The following is a 22036-nucleotide window of genomic DNA, read 5'->3' on the forward strand; positions in this document are numbered from 1 at the left end:
CCAAGTGCAGATCATTAATATACATCAAAAAGAGCAGTGGTCCTAATACCGACCCCTGGGGAACAACATTGTTTAATTCCCTCTCGTCTGAAAAACAAACGTTCACACTAATCTCTGCTTTCTGTCCCTTAACCAATTTTGTATCCATGCTGCCACTGTCCCTTTAATCCCATGGGCTTTAATTTTGCTATTATATGGCACTTTATCAAATGCCTTTTGAAAGTCCATATACACAACATCAATCGCACTACCCCCATTAACCTTCTCCGTTACTTCATCAAAGAATTCAATCAAATTAGTCAAACACGATTTTCCTTTAACAAATCCGTGCTGTCTTTCATTTATTAGCCCATACTTTTCCAAGTGCCAATTAATTTTGACCCTGATTATTATCTCAAAGTTTCCCCACCATCGACGTTAGGCTGACTGACCTGTAATTGCCGGGTTTTCCCCCTCCTTTTTTGAACAGGGGTGTACATTAGCAATCCTCCAGTCCTCTGGCACCGCCCCCATATCTAATGAGGATTGTAAGATTGTGGCCAGAGCCTCTGCAATTTCCACCCTTAGTTCCTTCGGTAACCTAGGATGCATCCCATTTGGACCGGGTGACTTTTCTATTTGTGTGCTGCCAACCTTTTAAGTACCTCCTTTTTATCTGTTTTTATCCTATCCAATATTGCTATTACCTCCTCCTTTACTGCTACATTGGCAACATCCTCTTCTCTAGTGAAGACCAATGCAAAGTATTCATTTAGTACCTCAGCCATGCCCTTTGCCTCCGCAAGAAGATCTCCTTTTTGGTCCCTAAACGGTCCCAGCCTTCCTTTGACTGCCTTTTTACTGTTTATATGTTTATAAAAGACTTTTGGGTTCCCTTTTATGTTAGCCCGCTAATCTATTCTCATACTCTCCCTTTGCCCCTCTTATTTCCTTTTTGAGATCACCCCTGTACTTTCTGTATTCAGCTTGGTTCTTTACTGTATTATGAACCTTATATTTGTCATAAGCCTCCTTTTTCTGTTTCATTTTAATCTCTATCTTTAGTCATCTATGGAGCTCTAGCTTTGGATGCCCTTCCTTTCCTCCTCGTGGGAATGTGTCTACCCTGTACCCAAACCATATCCTCCTTGAAGGCTTCCCATTGTTCAGTTATTGTTTTGCCTACCAATTTTTGACTCCAATCCACATGGGCAAGCTCCCTTTTTAACTCACTGAAATTTGCCCTCCTCCAGTTAAGTATTTTTACGCTTGATTGTTCCTTGTCCTTTTCCATAGCTATTCTAAACCTGATATTAGGATCACTTCTCCCCAAATGCTCCCCCACTGAAACATGCTCTACTTGCCCCACTTCATTCCTCATTACTAGATCCAACACTGCTTCCTTCCTCGTTGGGCTGGAAACACACTGATCAAGAAAGTTCTCTCGTATACATTTCAGGAATTCCTCCCCTTCTTTGCCCTTTACACTTCTACCATCCTGGTCGATATTGGGATAACTGAAGTCCCCCATTATCATTACTCTATATTTCTTGCACCTTTCTGTAATCTGCCTGCAAATTTGTTCCTTTTGGGCATGATTTTAGCACCCGCTATCGGGTGCGTTCTTGGCCGGGGGGGGCTCCGAAAATTGGAGAATCCCAGAGTGGGTTTAGAGCCCGACTCCAACCCGCCCACTTCCGGGTTCCCCACTGACGCGCCGGCATGTGCGCGCAGCCCCCACTGGTGGGAATCCCGCAGGCAATTAAAGCCAGCGGGTTGCCACTTGAAGCTATTTACTTTGCTTGTTCAGGTCATTAACTAACCTGATTAAGGGATTATGTGAGGAGGGGTGGGATTTTAAAGCAAACTGGGACTGTTTCCCACGCTGGGGGAAACACTCCCAGTTCAAATGGACCTGTTGCAGCTGTCAGCCTGTGGCAGGTGGAGTTGGGGGGAGACCCTCACTCATTGCAGGAGGCCACTCTGTCACTTGGGACAAAGTTTGGCCTCCACCACCCTCCTCCTGACAATCAAAGTCACCAACTTGCACACTTACCCCGGGGTCCAGACACGTGTACCTACCTTGCGGACCCCCTCAGATGTACATCTTCTGGATGGGGGCCGCCGTAACTGCAGTCATGACCTCCTCGGAGGGCGAACAGCCTCACCAGCCTCGCCATCCACGCCGTCCACCTCTGACACGTGGAGCTCCACAACAGAGTGCTGTGACACATCCACCTGTGCAGCAGGAGGGAGGGCTACCGCGCAGAGAGATGCGTCGCAGAGGGCACTACCCTCGCCACAGGGTCCACAGACCGAGGCTCAGCTTCCTGGACCTCTCTGAGCAGCAGTGCACACGGAGGCTTAGAGTCACTTGACATGTAGTCGTGGACATCTGCAGCCTCCTTCATGCCAAGCTGCTCCCGGCTGGCCCGAGCACCATCTTACCTGTCGCTGTCAAAGTCACCACTGCCCTCAACAACTTCTCCTCCGCATCCTTCCAGAGTGCAACCGGGGACATCGCCGACATCTCTCAGCCGTCTGCACAAAAGAGCTCTGCAAATACACCTACAACCCACTCTGCAGTGACACAATGGGTGGCATCAGTTGTGGGTCTTCATTGTGATCCTCAGGAAAGGGCATTATTGCACAAACCAGACAAGATTCGCGAAGACATGGCAGTAGTGGTGACAATATAATATGTAATATGAGTTGGTCAGAAATTCAATATAAGTAACAACCATGACAAACCCTCAAACACCCTTGAGCATCCCCTTCATGCTCACGACACGTTTGCCGTACGCTGCCTACTGCACATATGTGATGCATGCCCTGTGGCTGCAGCACAGGTAGTGACAGGTTGAGTGAGGCTGACTGTGAAAGAGATGCACGAGAGGGTGAGTATGAGGTAGAGCCATGAGATTGTATGAGGATTGGGTTGAGTGGTAGTGGCGGGATGAGTACTGGCGAGGTGAGTAGGTGCAGGTAAGATGAGGATGAGGTTTGAGTGGGTATGAGGGGTGATGTGACAGAGTAGTGTTGGCAGTGCAGAAGGAGATGTGGGGTGGGGGCGGTGATGTGGCAGATGGAGTGTAGGGGAAAGAGTAAGTGTAATCACTTCGGCTGACCTACAGAGGTCATTGGAGCGCCTCCTGCATTGTATGCAGGTGGACGATATGTTGGTGGTGCAGGTGACCTCCTCTGCCACCTCGAGCCAGGCCTTCCTGGTGGCAGAGGCAGGCCGCTTCCTCCCGCTCGCCGGGGGGAAGATCTCTGTCCTCCCCCTCCTCCTCACCCCGTGTATTGATACCTGGAGTGAGGCATCATTAAACTGGGAGCAGCCTTCCCCCTGGGCTGCTCCATGCTGTAATTTTTTCTATTTGTTGCAGCATCTGTCAGTGGAGGACTGCCCCTTTAAATAGAGCTCCTTCAGCTGACCGATCTTACTGCGCATGCGCAGCCCGCCCGACGCGCAGATCAGCAGTGGGGAACCCGGAGGACAAGGTAAGTGGATCCAATTGGGCTACGATCGCGCGGGTGGCTGACTGATTTCGCCGGGCGCGTTACTCACGCGCCCGATAGCCCCCCCGCCGAGAACCCGCAGCCCTGGTAACATCGGGCCCTTTATCTCCTTCCCGTTAGTTGGAGGCCTATAGTATACACCCAGTAGCATAATAGCTCCTCTAGTGTTAATTCTAACCAAATAGATTCTGTCTTTGACCCCTCAACTACATCATCCCTTTCCAGTGCTGTAATAGTTTATTTGATCAAACATGCCACCCCCCTCCTTTCTTTCCTTCCTTATCTTTCCTGAATACCTAGTAGCCAGGAATATTACGTACCCCATCACCCCTTCTTTGAGCCAGGTCTCTGTTATTGCCACTATATCATAGTCCCATGTAGCGACTTGTGCCTGCAACTCATCAACCTTATTTATCACCCTACGTGCATTTACGCACATGCATTCCAAACTCATCTGAGACTGCCTCGCTTTGCCCCCTGTCTGATCTCTCCTATTTCTGAACTATTCTTTACTCTAGTGCTATTTGCCTCTCCCAAGATGGACTGGAATGAAGGTAATGCATGTGGTCAAAGTGGGGAATGCTTTATAGAATGCATCCAGACTACTTCCTAGATCAGAAGTATTGTTTGATTTAGTTGTGGGAAATGAGGTGAGGCAAATAACTGAAGTGCAAATAGGAAAACAATTGGGAAAGAGCGACCATAACATGGTTAGGTTCAACATAAGAATAGAAAAGGATAGTGAGTCAAAGATAAGACTGCTGGACAGGAAAAGGAAAAGTTCAGCAAGGTAACAACTTACATTCATGTAATGCCTTTAACATAGGAAAACATTCTCAAGTGCTTCACAGATGCATAATCAAGAAGGGATATGGCCTAAATTAACTGGGCAGAAAAGTTAGCAAACAGTTGATGGATCAGCAGTAGGAAATCTTCAAATGTGAGATAGATGGAGTACTAAATAAATATATTCTAATAAAATGAAAACAGGATGCATGAAATAATAGAATTATGTGGATTAATAGAGATTAAAACTAAACAAACTTAAAAGGACAGCTGGGGCTAACAATACTGAAGAAAAACACAAGGAGTATAGAAAGTATAGTGGGAAGGTGAAAAGGGGGATTAGAAGGGAACATGAAAAATGGATAGCAGATAATATGAAAGGAAATAACAAGGGCTTTTATAAGGGGACTACTCAGGGATGAAGGAAGGAGTCTATTTGTGGAAAATGAAGTAATGGCAGCGATGTTGAATATTTTGCATCGGTTTTCACATGATTGTGGAAATGAGCATAGGTCTACTAGAGGCAGATATGGAACAATAGTTAGAGATAACTGTAGAAAAGAAACGTTTTTAAAAAATTAGCAGAACTCAAGATGGATAAGTCACTGGGTCCTGATGACATGCATCCTAGAATTTCAAAAGGATTCAGGGAGAAGAATTAAAAAGGGTTTTGATGGAGTGAATAAGGAAAGACTATTTTGTTTGGTGGTGAATTAGTGATGAGAGGTTGTCCATTTAAAATTGTCATTAAGAAAGTTTAGGATAAATTTAATTTCATTTCAAGTTGTTGGAGCATGGAATGCTATGCCATTGGGAGGAGTTGAGGCAGAGACCATTGCATCTTTTAAAGGGAAAATTTGATAAATATTTGAAGCAGATGGCTATGGAGAGAGTACAGTAGTGGAATTAATTTTGGAATCCTCTAGCAAAGACATGACACAGACAAAATGGAATGACCTGCCTCCCGTGCTGTAAACTCCTGTGATTCTCTGGTTCTATAAACCATTTGAACTTGCTCACACTGTTTCGAACAATATCGCAACCATTTGATGTGTTGCTGTTTTATTAGCATACTATAGGCTGTATCATATCTTGTATTTATTTTGATAAACAACATTACTGCTGAACATTTTTATTTTCCAGAGGATTTTCATTTTTAGTAAGTCCATAGGAAAAAAATCTATTAAATCAATTTAATTGTGAGCATTTTTATGATTCAGTCGGAGATATAATTCAAATGTTCAAGTATGGGGAAAGTAGCTGGATACCATGGTTATCATCTTGAAATTAGTCAGCGTTTTCCTGCATTTCTGCTATTGTACAATTGTCTTGCATTTATTTATGTCAGAATAGAGCAGGTTTGCTAATTCTCTGTGTTGGATTTGTTTTGTAAGATGACTGGTATGAAGGACTGTACCCTCTGGTAGTTACATTAAAGGACTGTGTCAGTGAAGTGATTGACAGAGCAAAGAAGGCCATGGTATTTGTTCTTCTTCAAGATTGCGGTTCCAATATACCACAGGCCCTGGCATTGCATCAGAGGAGAGATGTTGTCTTCAGCCAAGCAGTAAGTGCATATTTCATCACCTCATTGTATAATGCAATAGGAATGAATGAGAAGAAATGCATGTGGATTAGATGGTATAAACTAACTTCATGCCAGCATCCCGATGTTCCCGATGGCTGGGGAGTCCAGAACCAGGGGTCACAGTCTCAGGATATGGGGTATGCCATTTAGAACCGAGATGAGGAGAAATTTCTTCACTCAGAGGGTGGTGAACCTGTGGAATTCTCTACCACAGAAGGTAGTGGAGGCCAATTCATTAGATGTATTCAAGAAGGAGATAGATATGTTTCTTAATGCTAAAGGGATCAAGGGATATGGGGAAAAAGCAGGAACAAGGTACTGAGTTAGACGATCAGCCATGATCATTTTGAATGGCGGAGCAGGCCCGAAGGGCCAAATGGCCTACTCTTGCTCCTATTTTCTATGTTTCTATCAACTACACAAAGCAGGGACCCAGGCTGATGACAATTAAACGCATAATGCTTACATTATCGTAAACTCTGGATGTGGCTTTCCCAAATCGCCTTCCTGACATCAAATCACCATTAATGATCAGGATTCAGATTAATATGTTTCCCTCCAATCTTCTCCTTTTCCCTCTGAGGGTACTTATTTGTGTTGTGATGTAGTATATTTCCACAAGCATAGCTACCCTCCATATCTGGTTCAAAAACTCATCCTGAATGTGTAAGCCTAGATAGCGAGTGTCTGACTCACAAGCAGCATCACAGCTGAGTCTGACCTTGTACTCAACTAGTGCACATATGTGGGCACATTCTGGTAGGAACCACTGATAGTGATCAAGAGCCTGTCTTCTTACCTCCAACAACAACAACTTGCATTTATGCAGCGCCTTTAATGTAGTAAAACATCTCATGGCGCTTCACACGAAGTTATCAAACAAAATTTGACACCGAGCCACATAAGCAGATGTTAGGACAGGTGACCAAAAGCTTGGTCAAAGAGGTAGGTTTTCAGGAGAGATAGAGGTGAAGAGATTTAGGGAGGGAATTCTCTATTCTAGGGGTGCTGCAATCAATTATAGCCCCAGCTGAGGTGAGCTAATTTAGCACAGACCTGTAATTGAAGCTGGGATGAACATATTCTGTATGGACTAGTACCACACTATAGTACATGCATTTGCCCATTGAGCCATCAGGGAATTTGTTCAGATTAGTTCATTTGAAGTGTGAATAAATTAGGCCAGTACATGAACTGAGAGAGTTTCTACTGGACTGCCAGGGCGTGAGGCCGCTGTTTGCCAGGAGTACATGCTCACCGGTAGACTGGCAAGGAGAGCATTTTGGCTTGGAGTGTGTTGCAGCACTTTAATAATGGAGCATCTCTAATGGAATCGTACATCTCACAAGGGGCACAGTTACTATCTTCTGGTCCCATTGTGGAGCTTTGTCATACAGAATCCTAAATTCTGTTTGGGCTGGGGAATTTTGCTCTGCTGTTCCTAAAAGGAATAAAAACATCTAAAATTATCATGTAAAGAAGCTTTTGGAAAATAAAAACTTTGTCTAGTGGGATTTGCTGTGTTTTTGTAAAGGTATGTAATTTTCCCTCCATGCCTTTTACTGTAGGGACACCTCGTCACACTGTTGTAGATTTTTAAAAAATATTTTTCATTGAAACAGAAGCTTATGATCTTGTTCAGCCAAATAATAAACCTAAAAACAGTGCAGAAATAAATGCAGAAACCAATCATAACAAAAGATAAGGACCAATTCTGTAAAACCTAGAGGTAGTAGCAGAAAAAGGAGCCGGTAACATTGGATGGTATTTTAACACAGCCATTCATCTTTTTATTTAAAAGGGTTAATGATATGCATTAGCGTAGCATATAAAGGAATTTTATGCAAATGTTATCAGAGGAAATTAAACCTCTTTGTATACTATAAGGTAGATTTTATGTATTTGGGAAATTGGGTGCTGAGATCAGTGGGTCCAACACGAATTCTTATTCATTAATTTTAATGTTCTGTGCCAAGAATGTGAATTTGTAACATCTACCCTTGTAAATGAATAAAAGACCAGCATCCTTATTGGCTCAGTGTATTCTGTAATGCATATTGTGGTACAGAGCCTTCATGACCAGGAAGTCTCCAGGAACATACAGCAAAGAAAGAAGGAGGAGAAAGATTTGGATCCCTCAGAAGCGACTCAAAGTGCTTCACACACAAGGGACCACTATAAAATGCAGCCATTTTATGTTGGCTGAGTTCCACAAACATCAGTGGAAAAAAAATTACTAGTTAATTTGTTTCTGGTGATTTTTGTTGAGGGAGGAATGTTAGCCAAAAGACCAGGAGAATTGTCTACTTTTCTTTGAATAGCATCATAGACACAGGGGAACAAGCATAAAGCCTAAGTTTTTAATGTCTCATCTAAACGGCAGCACCTCTGAGAATCCAACATTCCCTCAGTACTGCAGTGGCATGCCTTCCAAGATTATGTGCTCAAGTCCTTGAGTGGTACTTAAACTCACAACCTCCCAACTCAAAGGTGAGTGCTGCCATATAAGCCAAGGACTTTGTTCCTTGTGTGTTCATATATCCGTAAAGAATAGCCAGGAGTGAGTCATAAAACTAATGCAGTCAACGTTCTGATAACAGTAAATATGCAGATGTTACACTCATGGTAAACAATGCCAACAGAACTCCACTGATTATGTTACAGCCTTCTAAAATGAGGGAGTTCGTCGTTTACTGCAAGTGTTACACTTGAGCAGTTTCTATCAGAACTGTTCAATTGTATTGCGTGTCATAGCATACTCCCAGCCATCTGTCTTTTTAAAAAAAATATATATCCTTTTCAAATGAAAACGTTGGGCTTCAGTTCCAAAGAAGCCAGCAATCTTTGAGTACCTTGTCCTAATGATCTTTCTTCATATGTGAGTCTCAACAATGAGTGTTGGCAGGCTCTGTTCCTTGGGGGGCAGTCATCACAGCCCAGCTGCTTCCTGTTATCCCCCTAACATGCACACATGAGCATGTTCCAGCAAGAATCGCTGGCATCACCCACATCCTGAAAACAAATTTTAAAAACAAATTTAAATATAATTTTTCAATACAGAATACAGAAACAAATGATCCATGCAATTTTTAAAACTTGAAATATAGTTTTATTTTGTTTCTGATTTCAAAATTCAAAAGTTAATTACACATATAAGAACAAAGACTTTGGTTCCAATGCCGTGGTTCTACAATCAGTCTTTCAAATCTGGAAACGGCTATGCCAATGAGATGGATAGTACAAATTGTCTGCTCTGCTTAATCTACTACAGTTCCCAATCTCCGGAGCTGGATTAATGTTTTTGGTTGTTAATTGATAATTTAAGTTGCAGTTAAACTACTTTTGAGGTGTGAAATGAACATTATTGCAGACTGTCTTGATTGACCAGGTTTTTGTCAGTAAAGCCAATAAAATCCTCTAGAACAAATTCATCTAGTGGAAAACCAAAGTAATATGCATTTCTGTTCACTGCAATTAAAAATTTTTTAAAAAGAGAGATTGTCAACTCAGTTTCTAAAAGCAGAAAACATCCCTATTAATCTTTTATAAGAAGCCGTACTCCAACTGTTTAACATTTTAAAATTTTAAATTAGCTGTTGTTCTGCTGTCCTAATTAATAATTCAATAAAGTTTTAAATAAAGAACAATAATCAGTTCATAGATGTTTGTCAGTGATACAAAGCCTACCATTAGAATAAAAGTTTGTTTCAGTTATTACATTGAGTTTGTTGACTACATCAAGCCATTGGTCAATTTTCTTCTTCCCTATTGGCTAAGTGTTAAATCTGTGTTTTCTCCTTTCTAAGTGATTATTTTTTACTTTCATTATTCATCAATCATATTGTCCCAAGTTTAATTTTCTTCCCAATCATATTCCAACGCACGCAATTCTACCATTCCATATATTTGAACATCCTCTGCTCTCCCCTCCTTTCCTTCACACCCAATTAGCTGACTCCCCATATTCGGAAGCCCTTGATATGATCCTATGAGTATCCCCCAATGAGACTATAATTCCCAGGAGCTTCTGTCCAGTCAAAGATCCAATGCATTTGCAAACTAGCCAGGAAGTTCTTGCCATTCTAGTATTCCTGATGGCTCCAACATATGTGAACACTAGCTGGCTAAATTCCTGACTTGAATTATTTTCTGACTTGCACGTTTGAGAAAAATAAATGGAAAGCGGAGCAAGATAGTAACCAGGCACAAACCAGGGTAGAGAATGAACATAGGGAGGAGACAGACTTTGAGGCAGAGGGAATAACCTGGTTATTCAGCAGGAGCCCATTTAAAGTGCTAGCAATAGAAGCAGGCAGTCATTGCCGATCAGCAGCCAAATACAAATCTGTGAACAATACCATGAGAGATCATCTAGTGTTATAAATTTATTCTAAGCACTGATATTTGAATGTGCATTGCTATCACAATTAGTGCCACCCTTTAAAGATTACTTAATCATTTCTCCTCCTTATGTTCAATGTAATTCCATCCAGTGGTTATTCCGTAAATTGAAATAATCACAGAAGTGCAATAATGATGGACTATTGTAATGAGTAAACAGATTGTAGGTGCATTAGCTTATGTGTGCCTACAAATCATTGCAAAATGACAGTGCTTCAATCAGTGATACCCACGAGGACACTGTGGGCTGCCTGTTCAAAACCACTTGAGGGAGAGTAACTCCATAATGAGACAACAGATTCCTCCAGCGCATCCAGCTTTCAGTCTATGCTCAAAAGCTCTACACACAAATAGAATTCCCTCAAGTCTATATTTTCTGAAGAAGCACCACCACTTTCATCTTTTTCAACTGCTCCTCATGAGAAAATAACCACCACAGCTTTAACTAATGTACATCAGCAGAGATAACACACAGGGAGTGATGTTTCTGCCTACCTCTCAGTGCTAGCAATAGGAGCAGGCAGTCATTGAATTTACAGCACGAAAGGAAGCCATTTGGCCCATTGTTGCCCTTTTCCCAAATAGTTTTACATTCTTCCTTTTATAATACTTATCCAATTTCTTTTTAAATTGCCTCTGCCTTAATAGCCACTTACAGTAACGCATTCCATGTTCTAATAACCCTGAGAGCAAAATAAATCCACCCTTTTAAGAATCTTACCTTCTAAGGTATACTTCCTTTCACTGCTCTTTTTCCTAAAATGTTTGATATTTTTCTGCTATGAACTATCAGTACATTTCATTAACCTGTCCATGTGGTCCTGTAATCATCTTTGCAGTTTGCCAGGCCCCCTAATTTAGTATCATCAGCAAACTTCATTATAATCCCTCTAGTTTTATGTCCCAATATAGCTTATATAAATGGGAAATAAAAGATTTTCCAGCACAGATCGCTGGAGCACAATACTACTGACGTCGTGCCAAATTGAAAGACATCCATTTACCTTTATTGTTTACTTTCTGCCCTCTAGCCACTCCCCTATTTGGCTACATTTTCTTTAGTCCCATGTACTTTAATTTTTTTTAACATGTCTATGTGGCAGCTCATCAAACTCCTTCTGAAAATCCATTTATACCACTTCCAGTGCATTTCCCTTATCTATACACACTAATTTCTGCAAAAATTCAGTTGTTAGTCAAGCACCACCTGCCCTTTACAAACCATGCTAACTGTCCCTGATTATCCCATGCCTTTCTAGGTGTTCACTAATTTCATCCCATATTAACGACTCTAGAAGTTTGCTCACAATTGAGGTGAAACTAACTGACTTATCATTTCCTGGCTTATCCTTTTCCTTTTTCTTGAACAGACATTTAATATTTTCACCTTCCAGTCTTTTGGCATAATTCCCATTTCTAAAGATTTTTGGAAAATGATGGTTAATGCCTTTACTATTTCTTGCCTAACCTCCTTCAATATTCTGAAATCCATTCCATCTGGGTGTGGTAACTTTCCTATTTTCAGTCACATTAACTTTCAAATGCAGTACTTTTTGAATATTTATCTCCAGTAGTGACTCTTCCACATTACCCTTGGATTCTCCTATTTAAAAAACAAACTGATGAAAAATCTTTATTCAGCATTTTTGCTATTCCCTCACTCTCAAGTACAAGATGGCCTTTGTCTCTAAGTCGTCCGATCCTTTCTTTGACTTATGTGCTTGTAAAAGACCTTGCTATTTCCCTTTGTGTTGACTTCAAGTTTTCTTTCATACTCCCTCTTCATTTTCCTAATCTTTGGTTTTGCTTCCTTTCTACACATATTATAATAATGGTTTATCAATATTATTCCCCAAATTTATCATGTACCTTTTTTAAATCTCATTTTTGTTGTAACCTCTCTATCCATCCATACAACCTCTACTTTTGATGTACCCACTTTATACTCTGATTTTGCTACTTAAGCCCATCAAGAAAAGATACCAATTTTGTCAAAGAGCAATAAAAGACCCTACTTGTACTCTGCCCTGAATGATTGAAGGATTCATTCTTCATAATGCTCCGTCTGCTGTCAGTGCAGCCAGACATTTCAGTTGCTCAGTGTATTATTATTAATCTGTAGTTTCTTTAAAACTGATCCCTATTGATAAAATATAATAATTATTGGTCACTTCAAATCAAATTTTCAGTTTGCAGTGAATTTTTGATAGCTGAGCACAGTATCCTCACTCCATAGTTGCCAGTGTTTTCAGAATGATAATTTAAAGGAGAAGTACAAGAGTGTTGTGGATCAGCGTAAAGCAGTCATTTTTAGTGGGTGCCACTAAACATACTATTAGATCCCAAGAGTATCTCTTCAGTTTATATTTGTTAGATTTTAACATGCATGTCATGCAAGGCTGTCAAATGCTCAAGAACTGGGAATTGCTTATATGTAAATTGTAATTTTCTAAATGTTACTAAATATGTGTTAATTATTTTACAACACTGATATCAAAGTGTTGCAGAACAAACTTTAGCTTTATTAAACAGTAAGTATACATTTGCTGCAGATAGTTGAAATTAAATGTTACCATAAAAATTTTAGGAACCATTGATGGATTACACATACGCTTTCCATATTTTTTTCCCAGGTTTCACTGTTTAATTTGCTAGACTCTCAAGCTTATTTTTTCAGATTCCAGAATTTACTGATTCAGATTTTCAATATTGATTTTTACTGACTTTTAGGTTTCACCAAATGCAGTGCTTTATGGGGTGCTTTCATTTTTTTTATGCTATTAAACAAAATCAGAATTTAGTTTCAAAAAGTTAAATTCACAAAAGCGGTGAACACGTGATTAAATTAGGAAAAATAAACATGAACCTCGTGGTCACAAGTTTCCTGGCATGATTATGGAGGTGGGGGTAAGTTTTCAATTTTTAATATCAGACAAATGGACTTATAGGGAGTTCCTGGTGAACATGTTTCGTTCATGTTCCCATATTTTTCATTTTTTTATCAATATTTTCAAAGTACACACCAATTCAAAATTTTGCACATGATACGGTTTAATCAGTTAAACCCATAAACCAAGAACGCTAATGATTCACCTTTACATTGTGAACTGACGTGCTCGTATTACACATTAATCATTGCTTATTTAAATTGACTTTAAGTGTGTGAAATATAGTCTGAAGATTTCTTCTATTCTGTAATGCGATATTGAAATTGAGGGAACCCACATATAACCAGTTCCAAAAGAGGAGGCCTTGATCAGCACAGATACAAATGGATTTAAATGCTATAGAGTGTGCACGTCCATGCTGCTATACTTATCAAAAATAGAATTCAATCCTACATCTATACTTCATTATTTTTCATACATTACAACAGTAATTACATTTCAAAAGTACTTCATTGGCTGTAAAGCGCTTTGGGAAGTTGTGAAAGGCGCTATATAAATGCAAGTTCTTCCTTTCTATTAATCTGTTGGTGGAGGTTGAAGCAAATAGAATTATGATTAAACACAGGACATCTGGCAGCACAATAGCAGAGCATGTTGATGTGACATGGAGTTCTGTGCAGAAAAAGTACAGAGGTCATGTCTAGCAGGTTGTTAGTCTCAGTCATGTTGTCTTGAGGAGATGTGGATTAGAGGCTAGGTGTTTTCGCACCCTCACGCCAATTAGCCACTAGCTCCTAAGCAGCATTGCTAGACACCTGGGGAACATTGGTCTTTGTTTCTTTATTTACTCACAGAATAATGACTATAAATTGAGATCCTGTCTTTCATCTTATTGTATTTTTTTTTAAATTAGCACTGCACATATTCTTGAGTTTTTGGAAACTGAACAGGTTTTATAAGGGCACGATTGTCAGTCTGATGGGGAGTTGGTGTGCTTGTGTATAGTCAAAGCTCATTATAGTCAAAGTATATAGTGTGTATAGTCAAATATAACAAAGTCTGTTATTACAGCCCTCTCATTGTTGCCAACTTTTTTCGTAGTTCCATTGAAATTTCTATATTTCGGAGAGGAGCTCATTACCTAATAGGGAGGATTAATATGACTTGTCTCCATGAGTTTGTAATAGATAGGAATGACAATAAAGTTAATTTCATCTTGGCTGATTGCTTTTACATTCAGTCTTGAAGATATGTTTGAAAAGTGATTTTTATTACTAAATTAAAATCTACTTAATATATTTTAAACTATTAGTTTTCTTGTTCTCTTTAGCTTGCAGGCCTGGTCTGTGGGTTTGTGATCAAGCTGCACACGTGTTTACATGACCAGGGTTTCCTATTGCAGCTTCACACTGTGGGTTTGCTGGTGCAATTTGAAGGACTTCTCAGCACATACAGTGAGTAACACATCTTGTTTTATCAGCACATACTGATGAGCATTAGGAAAACTCTTTCAGGTCAAGGTGCCTGCTGGAGGTGGTTAATTTGTCCTGCCGGCTTCCAGAACACAGATTTCAAGGGCACTTAATATAATAGTGAAGTGCTGAACTGGACTAACAAGACACTCCGTGGATAACAACAGGTAATGGCTATTACACCATGGAAAATGACCTTGTGAAATTTTCCTTCTACTATTTTGGGGAGGTGTTAACTCATTTATTTTAACAGGTTAATGCCTCTGTTAAAATAGCAGAGAAATTTCAGATGAATGCATTAGCACCCATTTGCTAGTAACCCACAGCAAAATGTCGGGGCCCTGGGTTCAAGCATCCTCATTTATCGTGCCTTCCAGGGTACATACAGTGGAATCACTTAAAGCATTGACTGTCTTGCTTTCACTATAGTATCTGCAAAGATTTTTAATATGTTTTTACAAATTCAAATCCAGGTGATCAGGCTTTGTTCAGAATATCAGATGTTGCAGTAACAGAACCAGCTTTTGAATATTGTGCTTAATCCATTAAGATAAATAATAGGAAGTGCTGTTAGCTTTTAAATTAATGACCCCTCGTCACTAACTCCCCATCCACAGAAAATACCGGGCAATTTTTTTGGGTGATGGCAGGGTATGTGATAAATGAAGTGTGAAAACATTCTCATTTGACAAGTCTTACAAAATGGTTATTTCCTAATTTCTCTAACATATTTTCTCCTGCCTATTTTCAAACACGTTCAGCTTTGGATCTTCCCCCAGTGCATTGCCCTAGATTTTCCCCCTGCATCACTGTCTCAGAATGTACATTTATATCGATACATTCTGAGAAAAACATTTTAGAATAAAGGAAATGGAAACACAGTGTTCATTAATTTTGTGAGACTTGTCAAATGAGAAAGTTTTGACACTTCATTTATCACATACCCTGCCATCACCCAAAAATACTGCTGGTATTTCCTGTGGATGGGGAGTTAATGTCAAGGGGTCATTAATTTAAAATTGTCACTAACACAGTGAGGAGGGAGGTTAGGAGAAATTTCTTTATGTAGAGGGTTGTTGGAGAATGGAATGCTTTGCCACAGGGAATGGTTAAGACAAAGAATATTGCATCTATTAAGGAAAAATTAGATAAATATTTGAAACAGAGGAACGTACACAGCTCTGGGGAGAAAGAGAGGTTGTGGGATTAGTTTTGGATTGCTCTTGCAAAAGAGCTGGCACAGACATGGTGGGCTGAATGACCACCTTCTGTGCTGTAAACCTCAATGGTTCTATGCATATGGTAGAAACAAGTTTAAAAATCAAGATAACTTATTACATCAAACCTTTTAGAGGAATACTTAAGAATAATGCTGCATCATAGACTAATTCATGAGTTTTTATCTAAAGTTTTTAAAAATTTGTCAGATTGCTGGTGTTTTGATCAGAATTGCCATCGTCACTGCTTTCCAGATTAGCGCTAACTTACTTAGCCTCAGTTCCCAGCAACCCCCCCTACTCGTGTTTCACCTTAAACAAAAATGGCAACCCAATTGTAAGAACATGGAGCGTTTCATTGGAGGTGCGCCCTCTCTACCACCGGAAGTGTGACAGAAGCCCCGTTTACGTTTGTAAACAAGGTTTCTGGCGAAGTTACGGCAGTGGAGCGGGAACTGCTCCGACAAAGTTGTGGGCCCATGAGTTTTGATTGCAGGGCTTTATTTTGTCATGCATTGCATGTGTAACAGTAAAACTTTCAATTGTTCAGAATATCCGAAAGTCCAATATTTGTACCCTTCAACATGGCACAATGTACAGGTGGTGAAGTGTAAATTTCTCTTCTATAATCTTCATTCTGTTATTGTTCTCTGTATTTCAAAACTTTATTACAACTTCAACACTTTGCAGAAAAAGTCAGTTTAATTTTACTGATTATTGGCATGATTATAGATATGTGAAGCCAATTATCTATTCAAATGATGGGCAAATTATCCTGGTGTTCATGTTGTTGCTATTGCACATCAATGCCTGAAGAGGACACCAAAGGCTCTTCTACTTCAGTCTTCTAAAGCTTTTTTTATTCTATTGTTTTTTTTATCTTCCTATCTTCTATCTCTAATTCTCGGTCTATCTCTGCTCTTTCCTTCTGTCTTTCTGATGATTTTACACTCTCACACACCTGGAGCAATGATTGTTGCTTTCTCTTTGCGTCACTTAATCTCCATTATTTCCCTTCTATTATTCTTTTGCATTTTATTCAAACTGCCTCTTTGCCACTTTCCCTTCTTGACTCTTTGTGCTGTTTTCCTTTATTCTACATTATACTTCACTTTGCCCTCTCTCTCTCTTTTTCTCTGTCATACTGTCACCTGTTTCTAAATGTCACTGAAAATCAGATGAGAGATAGAGACAAACAGACTGGAAGAATACCATCTCTACCTATCTCTTTCTATCCACTTCTGTGACTTATGCATGGTGCACGCTCCGACCAGTTCCAATCTAAAATGCAATCAGGGTTCAAGGACCCCAATTTTCATATTAAGAGGTCTACCACCTGAGACAGAAGACACTTTGGGTGTCTAACAGTAGGCTCCTTTCAAAATGGCTCCAGCCACATTGTCAAGGTTGACGGGGTGGTAAGCCTACCAATTCCATTTTGAAGCCATTACCATCCCTTTAACTGCAGATGCAACAAGTTAAAATCGCCCTGTAGAATATTATGGCATAGAAATAGGCCATTTGATCCATCAAGTCTGATTTTTTTTTTTGTCCCCCACATGGACCATCTAGGCTAATCCCACTCTCCTTCACACTCACTATATCCTTTAACATTCCTTTTTTTTTCAAGCAACTATCAAATTCCCTTTCAAAAGACTTTGTGGACTCTGCTTTAATAATGGCTTGTGGCAGATAATTCCACCTTTTAATCCATCCTCTATGCAAAGATTTTTTCCAGTCTCCCCTTAAATCCCTTTTATGATTTTTTTTAAAAAAATTGTGCTGTCGTGTAGCCATCTCTCTGACCAGGGAAGCAACCTAACACTATTTATCTTATCATTACCCTACATAATCTTGAAGATATCATATCACCTCAAACCCTTCTCATCTTTAGTGAATCTTCCTTCATAACTGTTGTTACCATTCATCTCTGGTAACATCCTAGTGAATTCACACTGCACCTTTTCCTTTGGTGTTAGCCCGTTATAACTGCCCTGGCTTTCTAAAAGAGCAATCCATTTAGTCCCATTCCCCCTACATTTCCCCATTTTTTTCATTTTAAATTTTTAACTTTTCAGATATTTATCTAATTCCCTTTTAATAACTATTATGGATTCTGCTTCAGAGTTTCTGATGGGGAATGTTGTGTCTTGACAACCTGCTGTGTAACTAAAAATCCTAATCTCTCTCTTTGTTCTTTTGTTGTTGATCTTATGCCCTCTACTTATTGACTCAGCGACTAGTGGAAAAAGTTTTTCTCAATTTACCTAATTAAAACTTATAATTTTATTATACATCTAGCAGATCTCTTAACCTTCTCTGATCTACTGAAAAAAGCTCCAGTCTCTCCTCATAATTAAAGTCTCTCATCCTTGGTCTCATCATAACAAACCTCTTCAGTACCTACTCCAAGGCCTTGACATCCTTCCTAAAGTAAGGTGCCCAACAGTGGGTACAATATTCTAACTATAACCTAACCAGTGATCGGTATAGATTTAGCCTTACCGCTATGCTTTTTTACTCTCTGCCCTTATCTATAAAACCTAGGATCCTATATGCATTTTTAAAACTGCTTTATCAGCTTGTCGCCCCACTTTTAAACATTTGTGTAATTGACACATAAGTCCCTCTGCTTTTCTACTCCTTTGAAAGTTTTACTACTCGGTGTATATTTCCTCTCATTCTTCCTTACAGAAATGTATCACCTCACACTACTCGGCAATAAATTTCATCTACCACTTATCTATATCCTCATAATCTTTCACAATCCCTATCACAATTTGCTATACCTCCAATTTGGTGTCATCAGCAAATTTTAATATTGTTCCCTCAATTTTTAAGTGCACATGGCATGAGTAAAAGCAGTCCCAACCTAAACTTGTGTAACATCACTTAGCACACATCTTTTCATTCTGAGAGACTTCCTTTTATGCATACTGTTTGCTTTCCACCCTCTATCGATTTATTGATGTGGCCGCATTCCTCTTAATTCCAGATACCATTCTCTTTGCCAAAGGTTTCTTATGTGTACTTTAACAAATGTTTTTTGAAAATCTGTGTAACCCACGTTAACTGTATGGGGGGAAAAAAATTGGATAGGGGCTGTTTTTGGGCGTAAGTAGCGTGATGTGCTATTGCCCTGCGCCCAATGACCCCTGCGCAGGCAGGATGCAAGTTTCGGCCCACCCGAGGACTCACCTGCAATCAGCATTCCATTCCTGGCCTTGCACGTGGAATCAATGCAATTTGCACTTTCCACCACCGGGGGAGCTCAAGCTCTTAAAGGGAGGATGTTTCTTAGAAATCTCTTAAAGGTAGTTGGTACCTGTTATTTGCTGAAAATTACAGTCTACTGTCTGAATGGAGATCAGACATCGCACCTGTAAAACACAGATGCAGGTCCTATCCCTGTGTTTACACACTGATGATTTATGTTAAAACATTAAATAAAGGTTGCGCACTACTAAATCCCACACCCTCCAATCTGCACACCAGACCGCACCAATCTGCCGATCTGAGTTGGTACCAGGCCTGCGAGAGTGCATGCACCAAGGTTCTCTGCAATAGGTGGACAGAAGGAGGGACATCCTATATCCGCGGGGGGGGTGGTGAGGGTGGGGACAAGAGGCCCTCCGGACATATATCCAAAAGGCAGTGGGAGGCAGCGGGGGACGAAGTCAATGCCAGGCGCACAGCATCATGAATGTGGATGCAGTGCAGGAAGAGGTTCAGTGCTTTGACATGAGTGGTCAAGGTGAGTGAGGTCAACTGTCAAGTGTTGTCTCCTGCCAACTGGACCACGCACTACACCCCCCATCCCCCACATACAACAAACTCACTCTTTCCATCAGTACTCAACTCTTCCAACTAGATGCTTCCTCTCACCCTTACACATTACCACTGTTTCAAGCCGTCCACCCACAACTCACAGGCCACACACACTGGCAGCCATTCAACCATGACAAGCACATCACCCAGACACATGTCCCGCTTTCTTGCAGGAGAAGGTGGCGCATATCAGGAGACAGCAAGTGGCCGTGGCATTTAGCCCCTCGAGCCTGCTCCACCATTCAATGAAATCATGGTGGACCTGTGACCTAACTCCATATACCTGCCTTAGCCCCATATCCCTTAATACCCCTGGTTTACAAAAATCTATCAATCTCAGATTTAACATTTATAAGTGAGCTTCCATCAACTGCCGTCTGCAGAAGAGCGTTCCAAACGTCTTCCACCCTTTGCGTGTAGAAGCATTTCCTAACTTCACTCCTGCACACCCTGGCTCTAAATGTTAGGCTATGAGTCTAGGAGACCTCCAAAAACAGTTACATATGTCTCGTCAGCCAGAAGCAATAATCCAGCCACTAACCTGTAAATCCTGCATGGTCCCTTTTAATAGTGCTGTTGGGGGGTCCCCCATGCACTCCAAGACACGTTCAGATGGTTGGGGTTAAGACTCTGTGTTGAGTTGAGTGTAAAGTCCCAAAATGGTGTCCATCACTTTAAATCAGCGTTGCACACTGATTGAAGCCCTTTTCTCCCTACTTTACATGATTCCAGCGTTCGTTATCTGCGCCTGCACTAACTCCGATGGCGTCTGGCGCACGTCACACTGGAAACGTGCATGCGCATCCAAGACACCATTTTGGATGTCGAAGAGGTCATGTAGCGCCAAAACAACGGGCGCTACACAGCCCAATTTAGCGCCCTACATTCCTTATCTGCTCTCTGTTAATTCTTCAAAGAATTCTTTAAGGTTGATCAAGCATGACCTCCCTTTTAGAAATCCATGCTAACTAGCGCTGATTAACTCTCTTGCCAGAGGATGTTTATAAAACTCTTTCTATTTTACGTCCACTTCCCCCCCCCCCCCCCCAAAAAAAAATACTTTATCAACAGAGCCTCTGGGTTTGGAATATGTGAATCTTAATAGGTATGGCATTAGCAACTGATGAAAACTTGCCTTTGGCAGGATGACTCCTTTGAAATAGAATATTAGGTTATTTTTTGTATTTGCCGAGTTAAATTTAATGATGGGGGTTGGCTTTGAAGTGCCCCAAATATCAATTTGTAAATTGCCTTGCTGAAAATTAACCATAGCTTTTTTTAAGCTATTAAATAGCATTTAAATGAAGCTTAGTGCTATTTCTGTTCACTCAGAAGGGGACTGAACTTGGCATGTCCTTTGCCAATCTGAAGTGGGTTGAATAGAAGCGCCACAGGCGATGAAGCTCTTAGAAAGGCATTTTTACAATACATTTTAGCACTGGTTTTTAATTTTTTTTCTGGCAATTTTATGAACTTTTAAATGTATAATGGCCCAGAAATTACTCAGAGCGGCAAACCACAGTGCTCGCTGGTCCATTTATTTATACTAACCCACAAACTTACTGCAGTCTTTACTGGGTGGACTTCCTCTAATAAGAAGCGGAGAGGAGCCCAGTGTTAACACCAGCGAAGCTAGGACCCATGGGAGAAGTGAGAGGAGCGCTCTCTCCCCTCAACCAATCAGATTGCAAACAATTTTACAACACCAAGTTATAGTCCAGCAATTTTATTTTAAATTCACAAGCTTTCGGAGGCTACCTCCTTCGTCAGGTGAACGATGTGAAAATGTGATTGCAGCATTTTTGACAAGCTGCGAACAGTTTCTGCAAGCTGGAATGTAAAATCCAGAAAGTGAAAGGTACAACCCTAAAATCATTTGTAAAAACAGTTACAAACAGCAAAAACAAGGGAGTAAGAAATAATCGAATTAAATAAAAGAGACAGATGGGAAAAGTAAAAAAAAAATGTTTTTTGTAATTAATTTTTTTTTTAAATAACCAGAAACTATTGAAATAAGGAATAATGAGACTTCACATTTTTAAAAGTTAATTTTTAGTTGTTTGGCAGTCACTAAAACTTAGTTTAGACCTGGTATTTTTAAGCGTACCTGTTTTGTGGCGATATTAATTAGTTTCCAGCTGGGCAGAAAAGCAAGTTGGCGCTGAGCTGCTTCCAGCTGGCGATATCCCTTTAATTCAAAGCTGTCATATCGCCGGCGAACCAGGAGGAGCAAGTTCCGGATTTCCATGTTTCACTGTGCATTTATGAACACCGGAACTTGCTCCTCTATTTTGGCGCAAATAACAGTGGTTGAGTTCACTGTTCTTCTTTAAGCAATTTCTGGGCCAATGCTTT

The 22036-nt window shown here is 40.3% G+C and overlaps 1 protein-coding gene across 6 annotated transcripts in view; it reads left to right on the plus strand.

The window, feature by feature from the left end:
- inpp4b (inositol polyphosphate-4-phosphatase type II B) overlaps positions 1-22036 on the plus strand; it is a 784892-nt gene that overhangs the window by 689328 nt on the left and 73528 nt on the right. For all 6 annotated transcript variants that reach the window (XM_067993821.1, XM_067993786.1, XM_067993776.1 and 3 more), the window contains exons 18-19: positions 5682-5854; positions 14495-14618. In XM_067993821.1, coding sequence (XP_067849922.1) covers positions 5682-5854; positions 14495-14618 — 297 coding nt within the window. The remainder of the gene's footprint in view (positions 1-5681; positions 5855-14494; positions 14619-22036) is intronic.

Source organism: Heptranchias perlo, chromosome 1 (genome assembly GCF_035084215.1).
Source record: "Heptranchias perlo isolate sHepPer1 chromosome 1, sHepPer1.hap1, whole genome shotgun sequence".
Lineage (NCBI taxonomy): Eukaryota > Metazoa > Chordata > Chondrichthyes > Hexanchiformes > Hexanchidae > Heptranchias > Heptranchias perlo.